The sequence below is a fragment of the Bacillus rossius genome, chromosome 13 (assembly GCF_032445375.1).
Source record: "Bacillus rossius redtenbacheri isolate Brsri chromosome 13, Brsri_v3, whole genome shotgun sequence".
NCBI classification, from domain to species: domain Eukaryota; kingdom Metazoa; phylum Arthropoda; class Insecta; order Phasmatodea; family Bacillidae; genus Bacillus; species Bacillus rossius.
The window spans coordinates 29,191,344-29,211,285 of record NC_086340.1 but is presented as its reverse complement, the minus strand read 5'-3'; the positions used below and the strand labels follow the sequence as shown (position 1 = coordinate 29,211,285).

General features: G+C 38.5%; 1 protein-coding gene across 1 annotated transcript in view; it reads right to left on the bottom strand.

The window, feature by feature from the left end:
- Nucleotides 1-884: 884 nt before the first annotated feature.
- Nucleotides 885-19,942, bottom strand: part of LOC134538612 (hemicentin-2-like) — a 331,364-nt gene continuing 312,306 nt past the window's right edge. The window contains exon 6 of the mRNA XM_063380043.1: nucleotides 885-3,309. Coding sequence (XP_063236113.1) covers nucleotides 3,108-3,309 — 202 coding nt within the window. The 3' untranslated portion in view covers nucleotides 885-3,107. The remainder of the gene's footprint in view (nucleotides 3,310-19,942) is intronic.

Below are 19,942 nucleotides of genomic sequence, written 5' to 3'. Positions count from 1 at the left end.
AGGACACACGGCAACAGCCGCGACGCCGAGCAGGAGCGACGTCACCATCAGCGACACGGGCGACACTGAGGTGGCATCGACCAGTTCGTCATCAACGGAGGTGGACTCAGGCCAGACGGGGATATTCATATATCACCGCCTGTTAAATGTCGGAACTCAATAAAAGGCCCAGATTACCTATTTGTAGGGACCTGCAAAATTCGCGGATTCATTTCTTGATATGCTACAATTCAAATAATTATACCTTAGCGCTGCTTCTACCACTGGTTCATTGTTAATCTGGATTAATGAGGGACAATTAGAGACCGTCGCTCAAATAGGTGTCGAATCACAGACACTCAGTCGAGACACTCACAAGTCAGCAGCCAATGAACATGTGGCATTTTCCCGAGTGTGTAAAGTGTAGTAGAGTCTATCCTGGAGGTCATTGAACCCGCGAATTTTGCAGGTCTATAACTATTTGTAGGGAATGTAAAAATTCGCTGTTTCAATGACCTCTAGGATAGACTCCACGATCCTATTATGGCACATCTGCTCATTGGCTATTGACGCGTGAGAACTGTCAACTGGAAGGCTTGTGATTTGAAACTTCTTTCGTCGACGGGTATTAATTTGCCCAGAGTCCTGCAGGCAAACTGTGGTCCAATATTGAAGCAGCAGAAAGTTAAAACGCATTTGGATTCTAGCCTATCACGAAATGAAACCGCGAAATTTTCTGGTATAGATCTATTTGGCACCGTTCTCTGAAACATATGAATAGCTGTAGGGTCAAATAAAATCATTTATGTTCTTTGAGTCTTTAGTTCTTCAGTAGGGCCTAACGCAGGTGCGCCACAAGTGGTTTGCGGCGACCGGGGCTGGGTCGACACATCGCGGTCTGGCTGCCGGGAAGAACTGGGTGTTTCTCGGGGACTGTCCGACTCGAAGGACTAGCGTCTCGTTGCTGGCCCACGCAACGAATGCACGACCCTTGATGAAGGACATTACTAGCATCCGAGAAGCAATGAGGTGTCGTGGATGGGCCAGGAGTACTGAGAGTAAAACCTGTCTGAATCCTGATCAACAATTGATTTCATTAATTTCGTTCCAAAATTCTTAAGGAGATTGGGCTCATTAGCAGTTAATAGGGGTTGAAATTACCGGTAATATATTTTTTTTTATCCCGCAGTAGCATGTTGAGGCCTGTTTCGTAAAACTCGAGACGTGAATAGTATTCACTATACCAATTACACGACTAAAAAAAATAGTTTTGCACCACCTGGATTTCTGTGCCAACATTTGGCCAAAAGGTTTTTCTGAGAACAATGAATCAAAGTGCACATTTTATATTTTATGAATACTTTACGATGCTCACCAAACTAGAACAGTCAGATACATGGAAACAGTTCATGCCGTGCTTGCAAGACTACTGAGTACTCTTAACTGAGTTCTGCAAAACATTTTTTTTGCATGTCAAAACGGACAATTTTTTTTTCTCAAAATGTAATAACTTTATATCTATTTCGTCTGTCAATATATTAAGATTTAAGCTCATCAGTTTTAAGAAAGATAGTTTTCATTTTCACACAACTTGTATCGCTTGCATACAAATGGTAAAAATCTATGTTGTCTTACTTTGCTCTCTGTGAAATGGCTGGTGGTCTCCTGTTACATAAAGAAAAATCACAACATATAACAATTTAACAGTAGACAGCCACAGTATTACACACATAATACTACAGTGGAGAAAGGGAATACCACAAATTGAAATTCTGATCGTACATTAAAGTTATACAGTTGATTTATCACATTTATTCTTTAATTTACAAACATTTATTACTGATTAAACAATCTTCCTACTTAATCCTACTACATACATGTACGATTGTACGATTAATCAAACTGAGAGTAATTTTATGTCAAAAGAACGTACCGTTTAGTCCTAATGGCAATATTATACAGTTAGCAAAGTCCAAAAATGTTCATTTTTCTATGTAGCCACATATATATTGTGTGCATTGTAAGTTGTCCCGACGAGAAGTAATCTAATATAATATATTCTGTACACAAATTATTAACATATTTAAAATTTACACTTTTTTCAATAACACTTCATTTATTTCCATAAATATTAACCCTGTTTAACAACATAAACATTTTTTTTTACAAAGATCATCATGAATAATGTTCTAACTTATGTTAGTTCTTTGCAATAATTTATTATAAGAATCACAAAACATCTCTCCAAAGGCTGTTAGTAACAAAGCATTCAAAAATTAAATTCTTGCACATGTCCTGCACTCTAAATTTTCATGTTGGGTACGTGAATGTCGGTAGTAGGGCTAGGTTAGCTTACTGTCCTGTTGGCCCCACTGCTCACAAAGAACACATTTGTAGGCCCCCTAAAAAATAAAAGAGAGAGAGAGAGAGACGCGGAGCTGAACAGTCACTGGACACACGCGTCATCTTGGGTGCGTCACCAATTGCCAATCACAATCTCCTCTTCACGAACGCTTTTTACCACCACGCCTACTTTTCGTTTTCACACAGTCACGCTGCTGTGTTCAAGTAGGAATGCAGGTTCTGCTAAACAAAAACCACACACCACGTGGAGAGTGAGAGAGAGGTGTAAACACAGGTCCCAAATCGTATTGCTAGATTAAATCAAGCCAAAAAAAGAAAGTGCACGATACACATAAACGTTCAGATATAAAGTGCTGGCGAACTACCTTCTCATGCAGAGACAAAAAAAAAAAAAAAAATACAACGCGTGCCGCCTTTTCAGCAGAAGTGCTGGCGAAGTGTAAGTGTAAAAACCAAAATGGCGGCGACGTCTCTTTTGAAGTGCATTTCTACGGCTTGTGCTGGTGACGAGGGAGGAAAAAAAAAACAAACAGCAACAGACCTGGTGCTCTTCGGTGCAGTGACGCGAAGCTGTGCATGGCCGAAGAAGGAAGGTGCAGCGGCGAGACAGTCAACAACAACACGCACGAGAGACGCCATGTCCAAGCGAGGCGCGTCGCCGCGGCGGAAGGCACAGAGAGACAAGATGGCGGCGGATGGAGGTGGGGGAAGGCAGGAGGAGGGGAAGGCAGGAGGAGGGGGCGAGAGCGCGCGCCACGGAGGTGCTACACCCTGGTGGGCGGCTGGGGAACCGCGCCGCCGCCCAGCCTCACCTTGACGGCGTCGGGCGAGCCGGCGATGGTGCGCAGGGGCCTGGACGCCGGCGACGTGCTGTACACGGCCTCGGAGGCTACGGCGCCGTCGGCGGCTCTCAGCGACGAGGCGTCCAGGCGCGCCACCTTCTTGCCGTCCAGGGAGCCCTTCTCCCTGCGCACATCACAGTGGCGGGGGTGTTTGGGGGAACGGGAAATTAAAAAAAAAAAAAATAGACAAAAAATAAAAACCGAACGATTCCATATGGGCCTACAGTAGTAGACATCGGTAAAGTGAGTTCTTCTTACCGTTAACATACTCGCATCACTGATATATTTTAAAAAAAATTATAACTTTTAGGGGAAGGATATACTTATAAATGGCATAAGTGAATTTTTTTTATAGTTGTATTAAAATTATTTTTTATAATTTATATAATTTTTCACATTTTTGCTAATAATAATGACGGATTGTGAACTCATAAGCCACGATGGTGAACGTGAAGTCATCAAAGATGGCGGCTGGGGTAAAATGTCCTCAGCGGCTTATTGGAGGCTTGTAATTGGGGAATTTAAACCTCTTAGGGAAATTTTCGTTCTTTTAAAAGCGAATATATTTTAAGGCATTTCATATTTTGAATTTTTACTGGTTTTTTTCTTGATAAAAATTTAATTTTAATTATTCAGTTTTTAAAAACTTTTTTGGTGGGCATATTTATCTAAAAATTGGACATTTTGGAGAATTTCGAGGAAATTTTGAATCATTTTGGGAAATTTTTGGCAAATTTTGAAGGTCAAGGGCAAAGGTCAGGGCCATCCAAGATGGCCGCCGTGTATTCACAATCCAATATTTGTGGCCGATAATCCCAATCCTTGCACTGGTACCATGTTTTAGGAAATACATTTATATAGTACTTAGAATAACGATATTTAATACGCTTCACTACTAAACTTTTATTTATTACAAGATTTTATAGCAACCGAATTTCAGGGTGTACAGTAGGTATGTCCTCTTATATTTGCTTTAACTTGTAGACTTTTTGAGTGGCTGAACTTTTAAACACACACCAACACACACACACACACACACACACACACACATATACTTATATAGGATACTTTGTAGGAACTGTGAACAAATGATGGGTGTAACCAGTTGAAAATCTTATTTTTATTTATTGTAAGCTACGAGGTATGATAAAAATATTTTTACTCTTTCACCTAAGCCTGGTAAAAATGATAGTACAAATGTCTTGGGTTTTGTCCAAACTGTGAAAATGTAATATTTGATGAACTTGTATTCTTATTTTTTTTACCGTCGAATTATCCCAAAAAATCAGCAGCTGTGCTCACCAACGGGGGTGCATTACAGGTTTAGTCTGTCTCAAATTGGACGGTCCTCAAATGTTAATACCAGCGGCACCCATCTCCCGACCGTCACTTGCAAAGTAACACATAACTAGGGACAGGAAAAATTCGCGGGTTCAATGACCTGTAGGATGAACTCCACAGTTCTATGTACACTCGGTCAAATGCCACCCACTCATTGGCTGCTGTCTTGTGAGACGTCCCAACGTAGCAGCCTGTGGTTTGATAAAGCTTTGGTCGGGCGTTTCTCATTGGCCCAGAGTCATCCAGGTGAGTTGTGAGCCAATAGCAGAGGCAGCACTGAGGTATAACTATTTGTATTTTAGCCTGTCGCGAAATGAATTCGCGAATTTTTCCGGTCTCTACTCATAACGTTTGTTTTTACGAATACGGACAACCTCGTGAAGTTGTTCACATACGCCGTCGACATATCAACAGTGGCAGTAGGATATATGAAAAACTGTAACTTTTTTTTTGAGAAATGTCAAATTTGAGACAAGTTGCAGGCAAATAGTCTATATATCCTTATATCTCTTGGTTATAAAGTTCTATGGAGACTGTGGAGCGAGCTTCCGTTTCCGCGACGTGTGACGTCAGATGGAACAGCTACACAAAAAACTTTATATCTGCCAGTCGGCCCTCGCGAATAAAGCAGTATTCTAACTAGTAGGGTCCAAGCTAAGAGGACGTAATTACCCATCCTGTTTCGAACAAATATAAAATATTAACAACCTAATAGATTTGTATTTCAATACATTAAATTAAAAAATAAAACCAATGTACAAAAATTACTTGCAAACCATTTTTCACAGCAATAATATCAGCCCTTAAGTGCATGGTCAATCAGGGTCAAATGCTCTACCAAAGAGCTAGTCTGATGACGGGAACAAATGCCAGTTCCCGAAACGTCGCAAATGTTTTGTCATAGGAAACCTACTATGTTCGTCGTTGTAGTCTACTTTGTGTTGTACATGATATAGGTACGATTATCTTCATCGCATTGTTCGTATATATTTGCTGCGTTGTTCAGGTTTTGTTGTCTGTTTGCATTTTTTGTTCTTGTTGAAACTGTCTCGTCGTCACTAGCCCACTGTGTTTGTCTGTGCTGTTATTTTTTTTTCATGACTTAATTCCTTCCACGGAATTCTTGTGCTGTCTGATATTAAAGTTAGAATGTGTTCGTCTGTGCTGTAGTTGTTGCGCTGTACATAACACCTGTTTTGGTACATCGTTGGGTTTATCTGCTTGACATCAGCTGATTTAGGCTTGTTTTATGTGGGTTTATGTTTTCATTTTTATTTCTTACTACCAACCCTAATAAAGCCTTTAATTGTGAATAATCAAACCCCCCCCCCCAAAAAAAAAAGAAAATTGAAAATATCTAATTTTGTATTAATTTGTATTGAAAATATGAAAAAAAATTGCCAAAAAAAAGTTGATTCGATTGCTACCAAATTTCACAGGATCACTCAATGGACTAATATGAAGATTGCCTATAAATTTAATCAAAATCGGCCCAGCCGTTTTGGAGTCCATAAAGAACATATATACATGGATATATTTAAGAGACTAGAAAAATTCGCGGTTTCAATGACCTCTAGGATAGACTCAACGATCCTCTATGTACTAGGACAAATTGCACCTGCTCATTGGATAATGACTCGTGACACGCGTTACCTGGGATGCTTGTGATTTGAATCCTCCTTTTGTTGAAGGTTTTTCACTGGCTTAGAGTCCTTCAGGTAAACGGTGGTCCAATCACTGACTCAGAATGAAGGTGAACGAGTTTGGAGTCTAGCCTACCGCGAAATGAATCCGCGAATTTTTCCGGTCTGTATAGATTTATATATATAGTTTTTGCATTTATGAATTTTTCCCACAAAAACAGTGCAAAACTGCAATGGATTATGTCTAAGAAATTGTATTAAATCTAATACATAGGGGCAGGCATTTTTCGCGAAAAGATCTGAACTGCGAAAAGACTGCAACAAGGTACACCCGCACCTGTGATTCCTTCCTTGTGATTGGCGGCCGTCTGCGAGAAAAGTCGTTGCCTTATTTGACCGAGCAACTCAGGACGGGTTTACTTGCGCATTGAATTACTATGATTGGTTATGAAACGATCGACATAAATAGGAAATAAATTACCCAATCACTGTAACGCCCCTCGTGCCCAATTTTTTATATTATTTTTAATTAATCAAAAAGTCCTTGGAAACTTGCTGGGTAAGAAAAATAAGAAAAAAAAGTTATTTACCAGAGGTGGCATGAGGTGGAGAACAAGATAATTTGGATCTCCCTGACACAAGCAACTTGGGAGCTGGTGGATCTTTTAAGGGAAGAAGGTATATCATAAATAAATTAACACTACACAAGTAGCTTGGTCTATAGGTTCCCTGGTTTATTATTAAGGAAATTTGTGTTCGTATTATTCAAACCTGACAATAAAAATCTTAGTAATTAACAAAGTTAAAGGGGGGCGCCCCAGGATTATTTAAAATAATACATATTACACCTTAACAAAAAATTATTACATAATCAAAAATTTAAAAATTGCACCAAATTTGAATGTCCCAACAATTACATATATTTATGAGTTTCCTCGATTTTACAGATTCTTGAGGATGACGTCCTTAAAGCACTGCTCGCTGGTATCTTTGTTTTAGTTCCTTCTATTTAAGTAAAAAAAGAAATATATATCTCATATCACCCGGGTCTTTCCAGGATGACCTCGGACTTCGGGCCAAACTCTTCTAACAAGGGGGGGGGGGGGGGATCAGCTGGAGGTCCCGAAGATCATGCGGGGCAATTTCTCCCTCCGTAACTTCGACCCTGTCAAACAGGGTGTGGAAACAGGGCTCGCGAGGTGTCTCGCGCCGACATCAGGATGACGCGCACCGAGAATCCGCGGATGCGCGAAGGAAACCAGAATTTTTGGAATTAAATATAAATAAAAAAATTTAATTACGCATGACTTTTCTAAAAACTACCTCTGCCTGGCTACTGTACAAATGGGATCACATCCCTTAAGTAACTGACTACATCTTTTGTGCAACCGAAAATCTCCGTTCCCGCGAAAAGCCTCTTAGCGCAGAGGAAACTGAGAACACGGGGTCAGTAGCCGAGCTCAGAGAACTAAGTGCCCGAGGGCGGACGAGGCTTCTAATTAAAACAGGCGCTAAAGCCCTAGGGAGGAGGGGGGAAGGTTCGGTTCTAAGCCGAAAATTTCCGAAGGAGTCCGAGGCGGGCGTGACAAGAACACGACATGCGCGCTCTCTACCGGACCGAAACGAAAGCAACGAACAATTGACTTCTACAGGTCGGGAGGAAGAAGCATAGGGCCATAAGGCGTAGCGGCGCTGCGCTCTGGCGGTGTAAAGGGGAACTAATGGAGGTGGTGAACTGACTCGCCGCCAGGTGTCACGAGCGTAGTCTCAGCTCGCTGGCCACCATGGGTGAAGTTGCTTTTTTCTGCCACTAGGTTTCGCAGAGGTCTCTTTAGGTCTCTTGGCTAAGTTCATGTCAGGTCACTGCTCCTGGATTTCTCAGAACTAAAGTGATGTAGAGAGAGAGGGGGGGGGGGGGTTACAGAAAACGCCACTCCGCTGGGAACACAGCTCCACTGGATCCCCATGCGTGACGAGACATGCTATTCTCAGCAGGTCTCTACAAGGTAGCAGCTTGCAGCCCAGGAGATGCTCTATGCAGTTTTGGTCATGCAGGGAATTAAAATTACAAACTCGGGACGTGACTGCAGGCGAGAGAAATTTCAACCGGGCTGACCATGTCCACATTAGACAGCAAAATATCAGATTGGCCCCCTGGGAAGGGGCTTCGGTCCACTGGCACAAAGTTTAAATCCGTGGCGTACACCGGCCTAACAAAAGTAAATCACCCCCATTAACCACCAGATAAATTAAAAAAATAAGAAACCCAAAAAAATTTTAAAATTATAGAAAAAATTAAAAAAAGGTGACGAAATGCCTAATTTCCGGCACATCACGAAACTCAGATGATGCTACCGTGTTTTAACTTTCAAATGGTCTCGAAATCTTTTCGCGAAATCTTCATGCCCCTACTAATACATCTGTGTCGTGTCTCGTGTGTTATCGTCATTAAAGCCGTAATAACAACAGCCCGTCAGGTCTGCTCGACAACTTCGCGAAATAAAGTAAAACGTAATTTTTTAAAGAGTTAAACGTGAAGATTTTATTTTGTTGCAAAAATAATCCATAACGCACAAAACGAATTGGAACCTAATGTTCCCATACTCTTTAAGTTATTTATATGTTTCATGAGCCCCTTGTGTAGTTAAAGAAACTTTATCTATGGTTTTGAAAATACTGGAAGCTGCATCAAGTGGGCGAAACAGTAACAACTGTATACTCAGAGGACACAAGGGAGCAACCAAAAATATTAGTTAGTTCTCACAAAGGGAACTAGGAAGGAGGATCGTATTTTAAGTAAAAAAAAAAAATTTGTTTGCTTAAAATTTACCCTTTTTATTGTTAGTTAAAATCTGCATTATATTATTTTGGTGTTCTTTGAAATTACAAAATTACCATTATTTGAATCAATAATTATTATTTTAAAGGGGGCCCGGGCCATTTGAAGTCATTAGTTACAATTTTATGATACATTTCATAAATGAGACTATGAAAATAACAATAATAGTTTTAAAATTTATAAATGTAATAGTTATAAAAAAACATTATTTGCTCTGATTGGTGCAGGAGTACATATTCAAAATGTTGTGTAGCGGACTGTTCACTGGAGGAGCATAATTAGGAGGTTCTGGGCTTCAATCACCGAAGGATCAGCGTAAATTTGGCAGACTAAGTCTTGAAAGGAAACTTCACTCGAGTCTTGAAACATTTCTTGACTCAAGTCTTGAACCCCACTGGAACCAAAAGGGAATCCAGTGGTCAAGAATAGTAAACTAATTAAGTTAGGGCAAAAGGATGACGGGGAGGCAACAATTGTCCAACAGGACGTTGACTTTTCCACTTACCGATCTGGGGTTGAAGTGAAGTGAAGTGAAGTTAAGTGAAGTCACACCCCGAAGGGAGGCGGCGCGAGTAGTCGCGATGAACCGTCGCGAAACATAATGCGAAATTACTACTAGGCTAAACTAATGGCAAATAGCCAACCAGAAGAATAAAAAAAATTGTTAGGGAACACTCCCGAACTTGAGAGATCACATCTCTTAGCTAGGTTGCGGCGGCTGAATACATAAACGGCGCGGGTAATGCAGCTCCGGCACGAGATGCTATCGCGGTGACCGCCGAAGGAAGAATCTCCCGCTCTTCCAGGTGACATGAAGTTAAGTTTGAGCGAGATGCCCGGAGTCTTAGGGAGTGGGAGAAGTGGCCTCTGATTGGCTAGAATAAGCCCGGCGGAGTACTTGCTCCGCCCTCCAAAAAAAAGATATGAAGAGGGCTCCTTAACTAACTTAAAGGGGCCTCAGAGGTGCAAAGCAGAGCGCTCTGTTGGAGACAACAGGAACTGACTCTGTGTTGGTACGCAAAAGTCTCGCGGGGGGGGGGGGGGGGGGAGAGACTAGCGAAAGGTAGTACCATATGGAGCCCTCTTGGTGCGAGCTCTGTCGGGGAGGAAAGGAACTTCGATTAAGTATGGTCGCGGCCGCCAGAGCGCTCGCTCCGACGCCTAAGAGAAGGTAATTTAGTTCGCCGTGCCACCGGGAGATGGCGCAAGCTGTCCGTTCGCCGGCCTGGGGTCTGTTATAGAGACCGGGAGGGGGTTTATCCAGATGGAAGGATCTGGAATGGATAGAGGGTAAAAGAGAAGGGGGGGGGGTTAGTGCTGCGTAGTGGGAAAGGCCGCCTACAGGACTCCCGAGGCGTGTCGGGACCGACTGTAACCTGTGCCGGCGAACCTGACCAAAGTTGCTTCGGTCAACTGTAGCTTGAGCTCCGGGTGTGCCCAAGAGGGCTGACGGAAACAAAGGTAGCGTGTTGCAGGACGTGCGCAGAGCACTGAAGGGGTGCGAAATTTCACTCGCGTACGTGCCGAGGAGCGGGGAGACATGAGACGATGCTTAATCAGGACTTGAGTGGTGTGGGAGCCCGTGGATGAAACGGCCGGAGACAAAATTAAGTAGGAGAGTACAATACTGGGATAAAATTTTGATAGGCTGTAACAGGCTACAGAAAAAAAATACAAAAAAATATTTATTTAAATTATGCTAAGCCTAAAGTTGAGCCAGGAGAATATTACAATTTATGGCTCATTCACAACGGAAAACATCCGAACAAGCTATCAGCAGGGCCATGTATTTTTCGCGAAAAGCTTTTGAGACTAGCTGAGATTTAAAACACTGTAACATCGCCTGTGTTGTGATTGGTCGAGTTTCTTTCAGGTACATGTCTAATGTCGGCATACCAATCACAATAAGCAAACGCGTCCTGAATGGCTCGGCCAAATAACGGCAAAGTCTTATCTTGCAGACGGCCGCCAATCAGATGGTGCGGCTACACGATATTTCAGTCTAATGGCTGTCTAAACCTTTTCGCGAAAAATGCCTGCCCCTAGCAATTACCAATTAGTCATGTTTGAAATCGTGCCAACAGCCTAGTAAATTTAGTTTTACAACTTGGAAAAAAATGTTACGTTGAATTTGGGGCACAATGTAATAACCAACGAATAATATTTTTAATAGTATGTTTTCATATTTGCGTCCTTGATTGGTTAATGAGATCATCTTTACTTGTACCACATATTTGTAAAACCAGAAACTTACTTAGTAGTATAATTAGGCATATATTCGAGTGGTTATATTTATTTTATGACTTTAAAATTACTGTGTATAAACAAGTGTTTTGTGTTCATAAAATTTGCAATGTACCGTATTAGCATATGTTTGTACATGCGTCAGTATTTTTTGCTAATGTTGAACACCCCTGATTTTCATTGCCCGTGTCCTGCATATGTTTTCGAACAGCATCAATGTTGTTATAGAGCTGGATAATTAATGTACGTAAGCCTATGTTTGATGATGAAAACGGTGTTTTGAAACAAATATTTGGCTTACAATGATTCGTCTCGTAAGAGTCAAAGGTTTAAGGCAGTATGATAATATTGTTTTAATTACATAATTTTTATATAACTCAACAACAAATTTTGAATACATTCTCATTAATTTATTATAATATCGTTTATGTCCATACATTTTGTGATTTATTTACTTTTGACGGTTCGTGCTAATAAAATTGCGGTAATTTTGTCTTCGGGCTAAAGAAGACAGAGATTACTGAAACAAAATCGAAGCTTTCGCATTGTTTACTCACCCATCTTCTTCAAATATTATCACTATTCTTTTCATTATTCCAGTTTAATTACTAAACTTTCCGTTGAAATACTTAAGTAAAGAAATAGAACTAATTATGATTTGGAAAAAATAAGTTTCAAAAATACTGTCAAAAGAAAACTTTTCCCGCTCAAGTACCTAATTTAAAATCTGATTTTTTTATTGTTCAGAGAAAAACATTTTCTAATAAAAACTAAATACAGTATTTAATTTGTTTCAGGGGTTCTCTTTTCTTAACAGATTAAATCAAATGATACATTTTACAATTAAGATCTATCGATTTTACCAGCGATAGCTTTTATTTATGTGCGATTAGAAAAAAATAATCAAATTCAATAATTTTTGGTAACTTCATTTATTAGCCAGTTACAAGACTCAAAATAAATACATTCACAGATAGAATAATTAACATAAAAGTTAGATAATATGTAAGTGTAAAGTAACTCGCTACGTTAATTTTATTACAGACTAGCTATTGCCCGGTAGGCGTTGCAATGCCTCTTTAATTATTTCTGTAATTTTTTAAGTTTGTATACACATAAAAAAGCATCTCTCTCTATCTATATCTCTCTTAAATTTTACTAATCTCTCCTAATCACTCTATCTCTCTCAAATCTATATATCTCTATATCTCTATATACATCCATATCTCTATATCTCTATACATCGGTCTGTCTATATAAAATAGCTGTATCTCTAACCATTTAGTTTTATCTCTGTATATATTCTATATATATTTATATTTATTTTAATCGATATATCTATGCATATCTATATCTATATATACCTATACCTCTTCTGTATATCTATACATAGATATATCTCTCTCCATCACTTTATATTTCTCTATCACTCTATATCTATCCCTATCTCACACCATCACTCTCTATCTTTATATCTCTATATCTCTCTCTTTATCTTTCTATACATCTCTCTCGACTCGCTCGCTACCATTATTCGGAACTGACATAAAGCACTTACTTACTTACTGATAACTATCCGATACTACTCGCGGGCCACCATAATTTTTGCTTTGAGGGTTGGTATTTACGAAATATCACCTAAACAGTGACCTTCCTCGGGTTTTAAACATGGAGGTAGTTGGTGTATACAATATTTCCCATGTTAATACTTGAAGTTAAAATGAGAACGACCTCATAGCAGAACATTTTTTGGCTACGATGAAGTTCAACCCTAATTTTTTTCAGAGGTTTGGTATTATCTTTTTCAGCAATATTCAATACACGAAGGCATCTTTAAGATTTTTCCTGGCGAGTTTCATTCAATATATTAAACAAATTTATAGCATATTAGCCTTTATGAAGCTACGATTTGTTTTGCTACCCAATTGCTAACCAGTGGACTTCAACTTCAGAACAGACAACCAATCCATAGAATAATTAATATCTCCATGGTTTTAAAGGTCAAGTGTGCAAAATTTCATAGTGATCGGATGAACGATGAGTTATCAATGCAATGACGAAATTTTATAAAGTAAAACTAAATTCTGCTTTAAGGATTGATGTTATCAGAATCTCACCTGGATAGTGACCTTCCCTGTGTTTCGAAGGTCAAGTGTGCATAGTTTCATCTCAGTCGGATGAAGATTGTGCGAACGCATATAAGACGAACACAAACACACATACACAGACACACACAGTCATTTTTATGAATAAGATTAGCTTGGCATTCAAGTTTAATCTGCTATAGGGTGGTATATTACATGGTCACTACCAATTTGACACACCTGCAACTTAGTATAGTTTTTATACAGTAAATTATCACTTCATTAATGGAGTTCATCCCGTTCGAGGTCATTATTCTATATTTACATTTAAAACGGTTAAATTTGTAGACTTTTCGAGTGGTCAAATTTCAACTATATATATATATATATATATATATATATATATATATATATTGTGTATGCGTGTGTGTGTGTGAGCGTACTAGCTAATGCCCAGCATGCGTTGCAATTCATCTTTCATTTAATATATTCAGTCAGTTCGTCGAGAAGGAATTGAATTAACCGAATATTTTCTTAAATTGTTTTGAAATAATTTTTTTTAGTAAAATAATGAATTTAAAGAAATGATTAAATAATTCGGAATTCATTGTTTTGGTAATACTTTTTTGGTGTTTTTAATGCTTTCATTGCAATGCTTGGTGATAGACGATATTTTGTGTGTTTCCATCCGGAGAGAAAACGAATAGTGCCGATGGTTCGCCGACTCTCGACTATGCCACACACAACTGCTCGTAAGGAAAAAATGGCATTTCAAGGTTTATTCCACAAACTTCCAACGATTAGCCTTGTGATTTATTAATCGTCATTGTGAATGTAAGATGAACCGGAAACTGGACACGCTTAAATTGAAACGGCAAGTCGTTTGGAATAAGTGGTATTCTTGGGATTAGAACATCTTCTCCTCTGAAATTTCCTGTAATAATCGTTGCTTCAATTACGTTTTCCATCAGCTTCTTAACAGCCATTCTTTCCATTGCATAGTTCCGGTTGGTTCAGATTGCGTAGCATGATTATCACCGAACCGACCTTAAGCTGCAAATTGTACGGTGGAATTCCTACAAAATCCAATGAATTCAATTGGATAATTGATGATTTCATCTGGATCAGTAATGGAATCGATCGACTTAAATGATTGCAATTGGCTGGCGATTCGACTTTGAATTTTTAAGTTCAAATCGTCTGCGTCCTTATTTTTCGGTGCCAAAATGGCTCGTTCGCTCAACAAAAAATGGTTTATGTAATTTGTACCAATACTCGGAAACACTTTCGTGATCAATTATTCTTTTGACGTTGTGTATTGACAAATATTATTTGGAAACGAAATGAGACCAGTGGAAGCGTCAGTCGGAATTTTTCCATTGCCAATATCTAATAATAGTTTGGAAAACACTTCCCCCGATTCGTCTTTTTGTAAAGCGTTTCGCATTGTTAACTTGAGAGTTTTCACGTATCTCCACAAATCATATGACTTCAAGCAAGCGTTTATTTAATCAGCAACGGTTGATCTTGGAACGACTGGCAGCGTTTGGCAAAAATCGCCGGCCAGAAGAATCATCGTTCCTCCAAATAGGTCCTGATTATTGCGCAAATCTTTCAAAGTTTGATCGAGTACCTCCAATGCTCGTTTGTGCGCCATCGTACATTCATCCCAAATGATTATTTACATAAATTATCAATAGAATCCCGGGGAAGAAACTTGTTTTACAATTTCAAGTTGTAGGCTTGATCACGACTTGCAAATTACGTGCTATATAAAGGTGTGATTTTTTTTGCGTTGTTTGATTCTTGCGTTGTTGAGTTGTTGCGTTCCTTGCGTAGTTTATAAACCCAGGCCGAAGTCTGTACGCCTTTATCATGCGGGGTTTCAATCTCCCAAAAAGGGTAGCATGCATCAATTTCATTAATTGGGGGATTGGTCAGCCATGGCAGTGATTCATGCCATTACTAACTCCGTATCTTAATTCTCGACTAAAACTAGTTGTTTTGAGCCCAGGTAAAACTTGCATAGACACAGGGAAAACCCTGGGCTCAGTCATTTGGGGAGCAAATGAGCCCACATGGGCTCACATAACTAGAGACCAGAAAAATTTGTGGGTTCCATGACCTCTAAGATAGCCTCCATCATACTCTGCTTTTCTCAAGAAAACACACGTGTTCGTTGGGTGCTAACTTGTGAGACGTCTCCACTGGGTAGCTTGTGATTCGATGCTTCTTTAGTTGATAGTCTCTCATTGGCCCACAGAGGTCCAGTTAAACAGCGAGCCAATAATGGTTATCAGCAGAATGGTACACATTTTTGAATTTCAGCTATCACGAAATGAATCTGCGAAATTTTCCGTTATCTACACATAAGTTGTGCAGAGCTTCAGAAAAAAGCACGATTTAAAAACCACTGAAGTTATACGAAAGGTGTTGGTTTACTAAGAGAATTTAACAATTCGCTGGGGGTGGATGAGTAGTTATGTTTTTGGATTTAATTTTTAAACTACATTTATTATTGGTTTAAATAGGTCCTATATAGGACCTATATAACCTATATATGGGTTCTTGCAATGGGGAGATTGATTTCAGATTTTGTTTTGGACATACGCCATTGTAGGTTGCAATAAGTGTCCTGGGGAACCTCAAAAAACATACAAAAGATAAATATGTAAACACACAGAATACAAGCAAACAAGAAAAATGAGAGTGGGTAGGCTAAATATAGATTCTTGCAAGCCCTCAAGCAGGGAAGTGCCCTGGGGGATGGTTCGTGGTTCCAGACCATCCCTTCCAATATTAAAAAAAAAAAAAAACAAAAAAAAAACTGAAGCAAAACAAGAAAAAAAAAGTATAGCAACTTAGCTACAATAATGTTTTTTCTCCCCATTGTAGCTCAACATGACTCATACACAAAGGCTACAGGAGTTATGTTTCTAATTAGTCTATATTTAATGCCGGTTAGCACACACTTAGCTACAATAATGTTTTTTCTCCCCATTGTAGCTCAAAATGACTCATACACAAAGGCTACAGGAGTTATGTTTCTAATTAGTCTATATTTAATGCCGGTTAGCACACGTGTTTAAGTAAGAATGTATTTCACACAAACGTAACATGTATGTTTCATGTATTTAATAACATTCACACACGTAGGTTAGTATTTATTAATTGCTTAAACGAAACCATCAAACAATCTTTTTAAGAACAAAGTATTAAAAATAATTAAACTAAAATGAAATTATAATTTTTTTCAGGTTTATTTTCTCAAGCAAAATCATTACCTAAATTTATATGAGTAAACATGGGAGGTCTAAAAGTCTACTTTTCCTAGATTTGTTTTTATTGTGACAATCAATATTCTTTTAAAATTCAATTGTTAAGAAATGTTATTCATAAATAATTATATAATGGATACAATGGAACTCCGCTTTCAAAAAATCCTGGTTACGGCACTGACTCAAGGGACTTGTAATGCACATTTATCTTAATTTACCCACCATATATTGCTATGGTTACTACTCAAATCGTACAGTTGGCCTATGAAAGACAAGCAGACCGCGCGCACGTTCAGAGCCTTGCGCTAAAGTCCTTGCCACACTGTACAATTTTCCTTTTAAACTATATTTGACAATATAGTTAGAGGGGAAATGTTGGAAGGATCGCGACTTCTGATTTTCTCCATCAAATAAAGTTGGACAGATGACCTCAAATTTTTTTTGAAATCATTTAACACTGTCGAAGTTAATTATTGGATTGAACTACTTCAAGCTCTAAAATTTACTATGTAATTAAGAAATTGAAATAATGCAGCACATTACTGGTTGGAAAGAAAAATTGAAAGTTTTATGATTTTTGTGCATTTTTTAACTTTATGACATTTGTAAATTCTGAACCACAATAATGCTCGTAACATAATGAAATTAATGTTCAGGGACCTTTAAAAGTTACAGCCATATAATTTTCTTTTAACATATAACATATTTTGTGTACAAATTATCTTTGGTAACTTTTTAAATCTAATTTGGGTTCTTCGCCATTTTAAACATCATTTGTGGCAGAAACGGGTGAAATCTTTGTTTTAACTGGGTACGGTTCTGATTGGCTGAATTTCATCCAGCATCCAACATGGTTTATAAACAGCCCTATATTAAAAATATTTGATGTACCCTAGTCACCCAAATTGTCAAACAAATAATACTGCACTAGTGACGTTTTCGGTGACGTCATAAACTTTCAACATTATTTGACCAACCATATTGGAAAGAGCTGGAAGCGAAAGTTTGACAGTGTGAAGGTCCTTTAGAGGCGATATCGAGCTAGAAACACCAGCAAGCGCCGTAGGCCTACCTATCATCCCACTTCACTAACACAAATACACACCTAGCTAGGCGGCCCCTCAAGAAAGCAGGTTAACGAGCCAAAATTATTTCTTAAAATATTTCGTGTCTTTGCACATAATTTTTGAATAATTAATATTTCAACCATATTTAAAATACATTTTATAAACAATTAAATATGGTTGAAATATTAATTATTCAAAAATTATGTGCAAAGACACGAAAAATGTATTTTCTTGGTTTTAAAGAACTTAAGGCCAAATTTTTATATCAATCGTAGCATGTACCTACTGAAAGCATTTTCATGTGGCATACCGTTTTGGATTAATCGTTCAAAGTCTATACTTTTAGTATATAAATTATAAATCAATAAAAATTTGAGTTTGGATCCATCTTGTATCTATTCTACCACAAGGTTTTTTGAAAAACAACATTGAAAGTCTCAAACAGCAATCAAAATGGCAACAATGAAACCTTCCTCTGTTAGTTCTAGAAACAGCCACAGGGTGTAAACAACACTATGTCCAGCTGGTAAAAAAGCAATGTTAATTGTTTTTTTAGAAATAAACAGCACAAAGTCAACATGGTGCTGTATTCCTCTGATTAAAACTGGTCTTGGTGCTCATTTAAAAGGCTGTAACTTGCCATGCAATTGGTATAGTGGGCATAGTGCCTTTTACCACTGGGTAAAGAAAAAAGTTATATAGAAATGTTAAATAATCTCAAATGGGTCAATAATGGACACAATGTAATTTCCCAACGAGGTACAATAAATATGTATTCAATAATAATAGAAACACGTTAAAAAAATTATTATTTTATTGCATAAAATATGGAGATAAATTTAAATTAATAATGAAAACAAATAAATATGAATAATATTTATTTCAATTTATTAATTTGAGTTATTTATTAATTAATAATGTAATAATTTATAACGCAAATAAATTATACTTAAGGGAACATAATCTCACTTATATAAATACACTTTAAAAATTTGTAAACATCATTTATATCACCAATATTCCCATTAAATGTTTAAATGACATGTACCAGTATTCAATATCAATCACTAAAATATTAGATTAAAAAGCACATGTGTAATTATTATTGGTATGCAGCCTCTTTTTTCATCGTGTGAAAATTTCGTTGCATGCTGCGCGGGCATCGTGAAAGTTCACTCTCATACTTTTTTTCATAACGCGCTTAAAAAAATTATAACTTCGAAACATATAAATATGGATATATTATGAATTTTTTTTTAAAATCATGCGAAAAAAACACGCAACACTGGATGCAAAGTACCTGAGGACACCGCCTCCTCGGGAACAGGAGCGAGCAGCAGTAGCGGTCACGCCTCGGGGGAGAGATGCTGAAGGCCTGCAAGGGGGTGAAAGGGGGCAGAGCAGGCACACGTTTTCCTGTCGCTCCCTCGGGGACAGCGCGGGCTGCGAGCAAGTTAATGGAAAAATAAATCCCACTTCACCTCGCTCCCCCCCCTCCCCTTCACACCCTCCGGCCGGAAAACTCCCCACAACCCAGCTCTTCCCACATCTCGCGCAGGTTCGCAGGCTCTTATATTCTGTGACGCGGACAAGGCCCGTCTACGAGGCTAGAAAAACTGGGCTGGGGGATGATGGGCAAGATCTTCCGGGACCCGGTTAAATATTGAGATATTTAAAAAAAAAAAAAAAAAAAACCTGAACTTACCCTGATAGGACGAAAAAAATTACGAGTCTGTTGATACTAGAATTCATTGGGAACTTAATACAGATCACGTTTACAGTAATGCGCCAAGGTGACGTTTATGTTAACATTTTTTTTTGTAAAATTGTGGGGTTTAAAAAGTTGTAAATAGGGACGGGGCCTGAAGAAAACATTTCTCTTCCCCCCCCCCCCCCCCAAAGGTTTCTCTCGATGATCCTGACGTGTATCCCAGTTTGTCGGGAAAATAGACTCACGATGGTTGGATGATGATTTATTTAGTTTTGCACCATTTGCACGTTTTGCACTTTATACTGTTCAGAGATGAGTTAGAATTCGACCGACAAACATCGACTGCTTGTTCAACACGAAAAAAAAAGGTTAAAAAAAAAATACGTACGGCTCATGGTTTAAATAGCTACCTAAGGTTGCTACGCCTTTGAGGTTGGTGCTGAGCAATTTATATTTATTGCAAATAATTGAGAATGTGTTTATGATTAAGTGTGCGGATAATTTTATACTAAAGAAATCTCTTCAGACACTTCGCTGTCATAAAAACGAT